The sequence below is a fragment of the Moschus berezovskii genome, chromosome 11 (genome assembly GCF_049115385.1).
Source record: "Moschus berezovskii isolate FMDL1 chromosome 11, NW_MosBer_1.0, whole genome shotgun sequence".
Taxonomy (NCBI): domain Eukaryota; kingdom Metazoa; phylum Chordata; class Mammalia; order Artiodactyla; family Moschidae; genus Moschus; species Moschus berezovskii.
Window position 1 is genome coordinate 10282665 of NC_142470.1, and position 12131 is coordinate 10294795.

General features: G+C 39.9%; 1 protein-coding gene across 3 annotated transcripts in view; it reads right to left on the reverse strand.

Moving 5' to 3' along the window:
• The window catches only part of PBX3 (PBX homeobox 3), a 227916-nt gene extending 216351 nt beyond the window's left edge, over positions 1–11565 (reverse strand). Inside the window, exons 1-2 of one of the 3 annotated variants that reach the window (XM_055399132.2) lie at positions 11248–11565; positions 10230–10303 (exon numbers count right to left, since the gene is read on the reverse strand). In XM_055399132.2, the coding sequence (XP_055255107.1) occupies positions 10230–10303; positions 11248–11447 (274 nt within the window). In that variant the 5' untranslated portion in view covers positions 11448–11565. Of the gene's footprint in view, positions 1–10229; positions 10304–10469; positions 10600–11247 lie in introns of those variants that run through there. The other 2 variants (XM_055399134.2, XM_055399133.2) reach the window with 2 other exon arrangements.
• Positions 11566–12131: the final 566 nt, after the last annotated feature.

Consider the following 12131-nt stretch of genomic DNA (forward strand, 5'->3'; position numbering starts at 1 on the left):
AGAAACACGATGTCATCCTCATTGTATGAATTTTTTCTCAGAGTATACTACTTTTTATATCTCCAAGTGTGAATTTTCATTTTAATTCTTTTTTTAATGCATGAAAAGCATCTAGCACAATGTCTGGCACACAGATGGTACTGTGTGAATGGAAGTCATTTTTATTGCTATCATTATTAAATGAATGAAATCTTCCAAAAGGGAGAATTTTGTCTTTCCAGTCTGCTACATTAAAACTCAGAGAATGAGAATGTCTATGGCTTAGCCATAAATTCTAACACTTAAAACTGAAAGGAAAAACTTTATGAGAACAACTTATCCTTTTTTTCACATTATACCAGTTGACAACTACTTTTTTATTGGAAAAATGTTCATATTTATGTAATAATTCACATACCGTATAGCACTCAATTAAGTGTAAACTTTAACAATTTTCAAGTTAAAATAAAGTATATACACTGATTACAGTTTGGTTCTAGAAAACACTATTAGATATCAAGCCGATATTTTATAAATTAGAAATTTAAAAGTGACATCATAATCACGGTAATTTAAAAGTCGTAATAATAATCAATCAAAAAAGAATTAATTAATGTTAGAACGTACAACATTATTAGACTGATTATACTAAAAGGAAGAAATAATTCCTTTCTTAAATACAAAAATGTCATAAACTCAGATAAATCAAATTAGTTCTTATAACACATTTATGGCACAGAATTTATGTTTATAGAGTCCATCATTTCATTTTTAGGCATTCTGTTTCTATATTTGGACAGAGTCAGAAGGTTAGGAACCAAGAAGTCAGTAAGTTCCCAAGGATATACTCACTGTCACATCACTGCTCTAACAAGTGGTAAGCAGGAGGAAATTCAGACAAGTCAAACACCCACACCCAGTACACAGTTAAAAGAATTTCCTTCATTTTTTTCCTCTACTGATTCCAGCGAAGAAATATGACAAGAAAAACTGGAGGGTTCTCACTTATTTGAATAACAAGTGAAAATCTAAAAATATCTTCACTGTATGTTATTACCAACTGTATCACTGGGTTTTATAGTGACAGCCCTGTGCTATAATTTCTGAGAAAACCTCTACATAAAGCTTCATAAACCCAACCATTCCTGTAATGTATCGCCTTATCTAGCACACAATCATTTCAAACACAACTTTTCATGTTAGTATAATTTGTTCAAAAATGGTAATAAATACATCCAAGAAGCCAAAGAAATCACTGCACAATCTATTGTAACTTGTTCTTACCAGTACTGACAGTTAATCCTCAACCCAAAATCCAATGTAGAATATGCCAATATTACTTGGTTTAATTAAACATATTCATTATACACATACCTTTTAATGGACAAACACTCCCAATCAACATTATAAATAATCTGGGCCAACTACAGAGTAATGTCTGTGAACAATTATCACAAAACTAAAACATGGATGGCTGTCAGTCGGTGGCAGAATTCTAGCTTTCATAATAAATATAAAATCAATTTCCTGTTCTAGCCCCTATTCCAAGTTGAAAATGATATATCTGACTATGAATTCCAACTACCTTCATCCTTAGGTTTTTTTTTTTTTTAAAGAAAAGAGGGGAAAGAGAAACTTATGAGACCATCTAAGTCTCATTTGAGCTCACTTGGATAGTAAAGGTTTCTACATAATATACACATATGAACTTGCCATTTCACACATGTATACTTTTTTAATGATGTGATTTTTTTCCCCTATCAATGCCACTCAAGTGGCATTTCAAAAGCTCCTCCCATTTCACTATAAATTCCTATTTAAAGAGGCTTAGTACATCCGAGAGCCAGAAGAAACCTTTTGTTCAAAAAACAATAATATGCAATTTCAAAAGCTTTTTGTTCCCATTTCAATCAAAACTAACTTCATATGTTTTAAATGAAATTCTGCAAGTAATCAGAGACTAATGAGGATTCATTGATTTAACTAGTTCAGGGAATCTGAGAAGGGAATGAGAATTTAAAGTAACCAAGTTTTTCATTTAGAAGAGCAGTTAATGTGCAGGTACACTAAGTCCTCTTCACTGAGAAGTGCAATCAGGACTCTTGTCTCAGGAGAGACTCTCATCCCTCTGTCTGTGTGCACATTCCTGACTCCCATTAACATTAACAAGCACCACACATGCACACGAAAAGAAGCCAGCCTTAGCAGCATGTATGCATGGCAGCTGTGGTGACTAAATAATCCATATGGCTCTGAAGAGAAGTTATGCTTTGTTGGTCCTAGAGTCACAGCTATAGTGGTGGAATTCAGACACTCAAGCAAACCTCAATCTGAATGCTTGATCCAAACCCCATCCTGTCCAACCACACCTCAGACTGCAGTTAAGCCTGGGTTTGGAAATTCTATCCTCAGCATGGTTTATACAGGTAGAAGTTCCATGTTTGAGGAGACCTTAATTTTTTCACAGGCCCAAAATTCTGTCCTCCTCCCAATTCATCATTCCTATTACTGCATTCACTCATGCATTTCCCTACAAAATGTAGGAAATCACATAATAGTTTTATAGAGAGAAAATCAAAGGCCTGGCTTGAATCGCAAAAGCAAAAGCAGAATCAAGTATGAAACACCATCTTCAACATGAAAATCAAATAATATGGTAATCTTAAAACAACAGATACATGCTGAAATGTAAATTCCACAGGTTGTGTAAAGGGCAGAATTTAACCACTAATTCTAATGCCTCCCAGCAACTAGAATTAGGTATTTAAGTAAGAGTCTTAATGCTCATTTAATATAGTCTCCTGAAGCCCAATTCAACAACTTCTTCATTTTTCCCTATGAAGAAAATATTCTTGTGAAGTTAAGTTTAGTGAAGACAAACAAGCACACACACAAGTTTACACTTCTGAAAAGAATTGATAACAGTTCACTAGTCATATTCTGAAACTGGGCTCTAGGAAAAAAGACTAGATGATGCAAAATTCTTAGTATACTTCCATATATAGGGAACATGATGAAAACTTCATATTTATCTCCAGTTAGATCAATTAATATTCAGAAAAGTTATGTAACATTACATTTAAATAACCATAGGGGGAGGAACCTACCAATGTTCTAGAAGCTTCTCTAGACCTTTCAATCAATTTTATTTATATGCAAAACCAAGAGAAACTTAAAAAAAAAAAACAAAGCTCCTCCTGATGCTAAAGCTCTCAATTTACTGACAGGCAAATGGCTTCATGCTGCCACTTAATCTCATTTCTTGCATAATGCCCTCTAATTAGCATATCAAAGTGAATTAATACTTCTAGGGCATTAGCAATGGGGAAATCTGCTCCAGGCTCACAATAGCAGTTAAGAGAGAGCCAAGAAATCCTCAAAAACACCACAAACCACTTTGCATTGCAAAACTGTTCAATTTATTTATCCTCTCTCTCTAAACACTTTTACCGCACACTGTTTTACTACTGTTCACCAAACAAAATGATAATTGCCAAAGTTACCAGCATCTGTAATGCCTGTTTAGAATCTTAATTTAGATTATGTTGCAGATAATTTCTATATGCAACCATTTGTTCTATTATAAATGTTAATATAGAGACAGTGGAAATGTTGACATTCTCAATTAGTTAATTTGAATTCGAAATAAAATTTTATGGGATTTTAAAATTTATGAATTTTTTAATGTAAAAAGCCACCTGCTGGACTCTGATGCCTAAGAAATATGCTTTGAAAACTTATGTATCACATAAAACAAAATAAACAAAAAAAATCATTTTGCCATGACATATGTTGAGTCTCCCAACTAATGGTTTAAACATTGTGAGAAATCAACATTAAAAGGATTACATTGTATACCAAGTTCTCATTAATATGGTCACACAAAAAGGGTTATTGTTCAAAACAGCTTAACATTTGTAAAGCACTTAACTTGAAGAAAACAAGCAGAAACTTTTAACAATTATTTTTATCCATAATTACTTTTAACTGTTCTCAGTCCTAATGAGTTACTATCATGTTAGTCAAAAGTAAGAAAAAATGCCAAGCCAATTCAACTTAACACATTCTATCACGCCAATATTTTTACTAGACATACACTCAAATTTATTCCCAAAGCAAACTACCATTAACCATCAAAAACTACAAACATATTTATTATATGTGTATGTGTTTATGGAATACCTCTATTTTCAAAATAACAATAAAGAAGAGATTCTGGTTACTATTCTGCCTACAAAGGGGGCTATTAGAATCAAGAGTTGAAGATTAATGAAATTTATTTTCAAATATGTTCTGTGTCTAAAGGCATAAAAAGATGGTTTATTTTTTTCAGTGGCTCATTCAAGCATTTCCTACTAATTTATTTGCTAAATATAACACTATAACAGAGCTCTGATAGCAATTTGTGTTTGATTAACTTCTACAACTTTGTAAAAAATCTTTTTAGCTAGATAGATCTAAAAAAACTTTGACCAATTCACACTACATAGTGATATAAATTATTTACTCTCTTCATATGTAAAGACTCAAATGGCCTACTGAAATAGAGCAAATGTTTGAAAAGGTCAACGTGGGAGGGAGTGTACAAGCATTGTTAGTCTATTACTACCTAAATCATGCTGATCCCACTGATAAACAGCTAAAACACAAGCCTGCTGAGAAAACTAATAAAACATAATTCTCATAATGTCAATACTGAAAAAATAAATGCCTAAAGTTGTTCATATGTACATAAATAGAGGGGAAATAGTATAAAAATCCTTATTTAGCATGATGTGTTCGGTACTGATCTGTTAGGTATTCTGAAATATCTCAATGGTATGAGTACAAAATAAAATGATGAATGATTTAGGGTGTGGTTCACGAATTTCGGTTTTCATTCTTCATAGCCATACTTCATATAACTTCATCCTATACAATGCCACCATAAACTATCAAAACATATATAATCCAAAAAAAAAAAAAAACATATATAATCCAAATAAGATGCTAAAGGTCTTGGAAGTAGCCATTTACAAAAGTTGTAAACAGAAATCTAAAAGTACAAGCAAAATTAGTTAAAAGGAAAAGGATCCTAACATGAAAGATATACCCAGGAAAATTTTATGAAAGTCAAAGAACCAATGTGCTCTTTGAGGCAAGGCAAGGCTTCCTTTGCCACTGTATTAATATACTTCTGATTTGGATTAAAATTATGTAAATTAGCATAATAACATAGTAAAGTCCCAAATAAAAACCAAAACTACATAGATCTATAATAAAATGAAGTCCGCTAAAACTGAGGCATGAAAGAATTACTTGCACAGATCAAGTTAGTATTGACAAGAGGGTTCAATATTCTTTTATTGGGAAGAAGAAAAAAAGGGCTGGAAGACAGGTCCATACTTTTAAGATAATACCTGCTTGATACTTTAGATCATGAAGTTCCAAATCAGTAGAGAAGTAAGATTTTGTTTTCTATGTTTTCTATGAATGTATTACATGTATTATCTTCTAAGGATGAGAGAAGAGTAAAGAAAGTTAGAAAAACATCATCCTTTTACATCCTTCCTCAAAACTTCCTTAAAAAGCTCCAGTAAGTTAAGCAAATCTATAAAAATAAAAAATATTCTTAAATTGCGCAAGGAAAAATTTCCAATAAAGCAACAAAATTTATGGCATTTCCAGGATACAATGACTTTGTAATTTTTCCTGTTTAATCATTTAATATTTCCAATGTAAATAAGCCATAATGTCTAAAACTGATAAAAAACTTAACACTTTAAAAGTCCTTTAAAATTTGCTTCAAAATAATTGTGAAAGGGTGGGAGTTACAGAGAACACAAGATTGGCCAAGTGTTGCTAACTGCTGAAGGTAGGCAATGAGTTCATGGGGATTCAAGTTTCTCTTTATAGTTTTACATTTGAAGTTCTCCATAATAAAAAGTTTTTTAAAACTAGAAAATAGTTCACAAAAACACAAATGAATCATGTATCAAACAGAGCATTTGTTTTTAAAAACTCTAGAACAAACAACGATAACTATATTGGAAGTACTGCAAGAGCAACTTAAAAGAATACACAGTATATATTACATGTAACATTTAGACTCACATACAACAATTTTCACATTTCTTGTTAAAATTTCACTTGGTGGAATATTTGGATTTTATACACTAGGAATTTAAGAATTACCTGGCACTGTAAAAATAAAAATGAACACATTTTTATATTGAAGCATTAAAAAAAGAAAGAAAACAGACCAGAAAAAGAAGATGCCATGAGTCTCTAAACCCTTAGGGTCAGAAATAGAGGTGCTGACTGAGAGTACTGCCTTATCTCCCTGAAAGCTAGTCCCACTTACAGCAGTAAAGATAAAAGGTTTAATCATATATATCATATTCTAAATGCATATAAAAACTCACAAGCTACCTTCTTGATCCAGTTTTGATAAGTAAAATCCTTATGCCTCTTTCTAGGGAGGGTTCCTTTAAAAGCAAAGCATTTTTAATAGTAATTTTCTTCTTCTCTTTAAACATAAAAAATACTTCAACCAGCCCAACCAGGCAAGCAGGCCTTTCTCTTCCCCTGCGGACACCTCCTGCAGTAGAGAAGTTCATTAAGTTTTATGATCTTCCCAAGTCAGTCCTGCTTATAAGCCTCACAAAGGCCACAAATCTGGCAAATCATCATGTATGCCATTAGACATTACTAGTAAATGAACGCTATTTAGGGTTTGTGGTGGCAATAAATCAGAGTTTGGTTGGCATCTATCAACATGGAGTATTTTAACCTACCATTTAGAAAGGAAAAGGTTATGCTGATTTTTTTTTCCTAATACACAACATTTTTTAACAATATGACTCCGATTATACACTGCAGTGTTGAATTTTCATTTTAAAATATTTTTAAATACTTTTTTTTTTTCTCAAAAAGAGCCATTTCCTTTATTCAAACTCTCATAATTAAGGGCTTTGGAAAGAAGAGAGATTTATGAGAATGGAATCCTCTCACAAAGTACTTCAACAATCAAGATTAAAGTGGCCAAAAAGATGTGAGGGAACGCCCCCAAAGAACTGTGTAGATAAGGAGACCTCATAGTATCATGGATACTTAATAAGAGGCAGATGGTAAAATGTGGCTAAAAAAGAGAGAAATCTTAACAATTATTTCACTGGTCACTTACTTAGTTTAAAATGGGCAAATATCTTGTTTTAAAGCCTGTAACTTTCAGTTGCTTTCAAAATGCGTAGCTATCACAATTCAACAGATATTTCTGTCCAAAAATAACTGAATGATGAATTTTATAAAAGAACACATTTTGAAGAAAAAGCAAGCGTCTCATGGTATACTTTCCCCACCTTCTGAACAAGAAAAGAAATATAACTGTGGTAGATTATCCATTTATCTGTCAGAAGGGAAAAATACCTTTTCATATTTGGTAGAAGGGAAAAAAGATGTTTTTCAAACTAAACCCCTCATATGCATCAGAACTGGCAGTGTTCACTCCCTGATCAGAAACTACTGGCAGATCTACAAATATATGGATTTTTTTTTAATGATTTTGTCTTATTTTTAAAAAAGCACAACCGAAATGACATTATCCACTGAAATGACAGCTTTACCCCCCATCTCCCCACTAGTCAACCCCCTACCCCTCTATTAAGCAGAATGGAGTCATCACATAGTATTTCCAGTTTCTATTACAAATGACTAGGTAAACTTTCTCTAAGGTTATAGAGAATTAATCTTTGGATACTATGTTATTATATTTAACAAAATGATTTTTTTTAAAAGCATTACATGATATACATTATAATCTACAGTGCTTATTTTATAAGCTCATGATGTTTCCACAGCATGACTGTGAGAACAGATGGGGGAGGGGGGGAGGCCTGGAATTTGCTGCCCCAATTTCTTTGCTTCGGTAACACTAACGTCTACACAGCTGTTTTATTTCAAATCAAGGATTCTGAGTCCAGCGTCCCTGTCTCCTTCTAAGAGTAGTTTTGGAGAGTGAGGTGGAGTTCTGGGTAGTAGGGGAGAAAGGAGAGGAGAGAAAGAGCTTCACCCCCATCAATCATTCGGTACTTAAATCTCGTCCCTCTCGAGCTTAGAGAGGCTGGCAGGAAGATGCCTCAGCCGCCTTTACTCTTTGTCGGCCGTTGGCTTTTTACAAAAGAGATAACGTGCAAACTTGGATCCGCTGGCCAAAGCACAAAAAGAGAATCTAATTTACAAGCTATCTCTGAAAGCCTCAGAAACAATTTTCAAAACACAAAAATTTCTTTTGTCAGCTACCTCTTGCTTCTTAAACAGCAAGTGCCCTACCAAGGCTCTCTCTGCCAGTAATCCCAGACTCTGAAAAGACTTGTTTCTTTTTTGTAACTCACCTTTGACATGAGGTTGACTACACTTTCCTTTCAGAATGGTGTAACTAAGTCTTGTGCAAATAAGCAACTAGAGGACTTATGGTTCCTAATTGAATCTGCCTGCTGCTAAATGTCTAAACAAGAAAAGCAGTTTGCTGGGTTTGGTTCTCAAACTAGCTAGGCCAAAACTTTAAAAAAGGCAAAAAAAAAAAAAAAGAATCATGATAAGGGGGTGAGAAGGACGGGTATCAATCCCCTCTCCCTAGTAATATAATGCTGTATAAAGTTGAATCAATCTTAATATTCACAACATAGTCAATACCCCAGTGCCTAGCTGTCAGCAGAAACTGAAGTGGAGCCCTGATAGCAAGAAAATCTTTGGACATTAAGCAACACAATTTACTGAGAATTACACACTGTTAGGCTTCTAAACTAAGAACCTCAAGATTCAATGCTTGATGTCCTGTTTTATAGTCAGATCAAAATTATCTACCATTTTAAATCACAATGGTTTCTAAAGGTAGCTAAAAACCAACACAGAGTAAAAGTTAGTCATTTTAAAATGCCTGTGGTTTTCAAAATTAGAATATATCTTAAAAACACTCACTTGACATAAAGAAATCATGCATATTATGCGAATGAAAAGCAGGAAAAGTAGTCTTTCAGGCTCTCAATATTTGCTGTTAATTATGGTTTTAGCATATATTTTAATAGACAGCAATAACCCTTCATCATTTATTGATTACTTTTAGGATTAGAATAAAATTGCATGATGAAAAATTTGTTTAAAAGGAGGGCCACTCTCCTACCAACTAAAAATTATATACTGTGCGCTATTATTTGTACATTCAGTTTAAAAACAATCACATTTAACCTTTTAAATACCTTCACTTAAATATTTCTATACTGTGGACTTTAACTTTCTCTTGTATTCTTTGCCAACTTAAAAAATAGCAACTTTATAATACTGTATACCCAACAAATACACAAATAAACAGTAAAGCTTGTTTAATGCATTTGTTTGACATACACAGGGAAGATGATGCCTCAAACGAAATAAAAAATCTAAATTAAACCTCAGATTCCACTTGAGGCACTACCATCACCTCAAAACTAAAATATCTTCAATTTTTAAAAAGTCTAACAAGGAAACTAAGTTGAGATGAACTGTCAGAAATTTGTCTAATATATACTTGTAGTTTTCATTCCAGCACTTCTGCAAAAGCTGTCTTCTCATACATTCCCTGCCCTGAATACTTCAAAAATTGTTCAACCTGCATCTGTGGACCTTTCTCTACTTAATAAAATATATTAAGTATGTTTACAATGTAATGACTTCAAGCATAAAATTTAATAAAAGTAGTAATAGATATACTACATTGTATACGCCTAAACCCATCATTACCCTTCCAGCTTCTTAAAAGTAGTATTCCGAACTAAAATACTAATTCAAACATGCTCCTCGGGTCTGTGCAACTGCATCTATTCTTTTATCTGTGGAAATGAAGCTTAAGGCTAAGTAAAACAAAGTTCGGGATATGCTTCTCCGCGGGAGTCGGTCCCCGTGGCTCCTTTTAAAAACTGACATACAAACAAGGCGAAAGGAGCAGGAAAGGGTAGCTGGTGCTCCCGGCCCCCTCCCCGCCTGCAGCCAGAGGTGGCCGCCTGGGGACTGCGACCCTGCCCCGTCCACTCTACACTTCATTTTACACCAGGAGCGGAATTCAGAAATCGACTCCAGATTTATTGCAGTTTTTTCTCAAGATCAGGAGGTGGGAAGGAAAGAATGATCAAAGATGGCGGTGCCCAAAAGCAGCAGCTTTCAACTGGAGAGTCGAAGGAGTAGCTCGGACCCCACCTCGGGGGTCTCCAGGCCCACCGCGGGGCGCAGCGTCTTACCTGTTTTCTCTTTGATCTCACACAGGACACTGAAGAGCGCGGGTTTCATTCTGTGGCAGTTCAGGGCATGTTTCCTAAAAAACAAATAGCAAAACACAAAGGTATTAGCATCACCTATGGAATAATATGGCGCCTTCCTTAAGTTAGATCCAAGATTTAATTCCGGCCCCCTATTTTAGAAGGCTCTTTTGAACCCCGTTCAAAGCAACAGAAAACTCAAGTTAACTAGTTAGCGACAACCGGCAAGCTCTGGCGGCTACAGCTCCAGCCCGAACGCAGCGCGATCCATCTGCCCGGCAGGCAGCAGTCTCGGCGACCGCGGGACGCGAACCCGTGCGGGGAGCCGCGATCCGGGGGCAGACCGCGGCGACCCAGGGGAGAAGACAGCGTGGAGGGGCTCACGCGTCCGCCCTCCGCCCGGGCAGCGGTCGCGGCGCGGGCGGCCGGCCGACTGCGGCCAGCGGGCGGTGACAGCTCGGCAAAGTTTGCGAGGCGGCCCTCCCTTCCCGAGAACTTGGCCGCCCGCGCCCGGACCCGCCGGGGAACCGCCCAGCGCCCCGCGCCCGGGCTCGGGCGGCCGCCCGCACAGCGAGGTCGTCCAAGGGCCGAGCGGAGCCGGGGTGCCGGGACTCCGAGCCGAGGAGAAAGTTGCACTTCCCTCAAGTGCGGCCCGGGGCCCGCTCGCGGCGGCGTGCAGCCGAGTCCGGGCGGGAGGTTTGAATCCGTGCGAGGGGGCCGGGCTGCCAGAGGGCCGGACGCGGGGAGGTGGGGTGAGAGAAACCCACGAAATCCACGCGGCACCAAGTCCGTCCCGCGCCCAGAGAGCAACTTTGCCGACTCCCGCCCGCGTCGAGGGGCGCGGGGCAAGTCCCCCACAGGCCGGGGCCGGCGGCCTCTTTTCGGAGAAAGTTCCCCGCCCGGGGCTGAGGCGCCGGCCCAGGCGCCACCCGGGCCCGGACTCTGCCGCGGGCCCGGCTCCCGCACACACACAAAAGATGCTTAATGAGACGACACCAACTTTGCTTGCGCCTCGTCCAAGCTCTGGTCGGTGATGGTCATGATCTGGTGGAGGATGTCGCCGATGTCCTGCTTCCTGCCGTCGCCGTCCGCCCCTTCGTGGCCGTGAGGGGGAGGCGGCAGGGCCATGCCCCCCTGCACCGAGTGGCCGGCCAGGTTCACCCCGGCCAGAGTCTGCAGCATCCTGGATTGATCGTCCATCCCGCCGCGCGCGGGCGGGAGCGGGCGGCGGCGGCGGCTGAGGCGAAGGCTGAGGCGGCGGCGGCGGCGGCGGCGGCGACGAGGGAGGAGAAGAAAGAGGGGGAGGGGGAGGGGGAGGCGGCCGCGCGCTCCCCGCCCGCGCGGGGAGGGGGCTGCCCGGCCGGCGGGGCCCGCGGCTGAGGCGGCGCGGACGGGCGCCCGGCTCTGGCTTCCGCCGCCGCGGAGGCTGAGGAGAAGCGGCGGGCGGAAGCGCCGGGCTCCGCGGTGGTGGCGGAGGCGGACGCAGCGGCGCCCGCTGCCCTCACGCGGCCGCCGCGCCGCCTCCTTGCCGCCGCACGCCCCGCCGGGTAGCCCCGCGCAACTTGCTCCTCAGCGCCGGCCGAGTTGCCGGGACACCCGCCGCCCCCCGCGCCGGCCTGCGCACTCCCCTCCCTCGCCCGCCGCCGCCGCCGCCGCCGCCTCGGCCCGGCGGGATCCGAACCCCGGCGGCCCCGGGGGAGGGAGCGGCGGCGGCGGGCGGCGGCGGAGGAGGGCCGGCGGGCGGGCCGGCCGAGAGGAGCGAGGGGCGGAGGAGGAAAGTTTGGGAGCTAGCGGGCCGGCGCGGCGGGGGCACTGAGCCCGATGGAGGGCCCCGGCGGGCCGCGCGCCGGGCGGACAGCAGATTGATGGGGCGGGAGAAGTCGC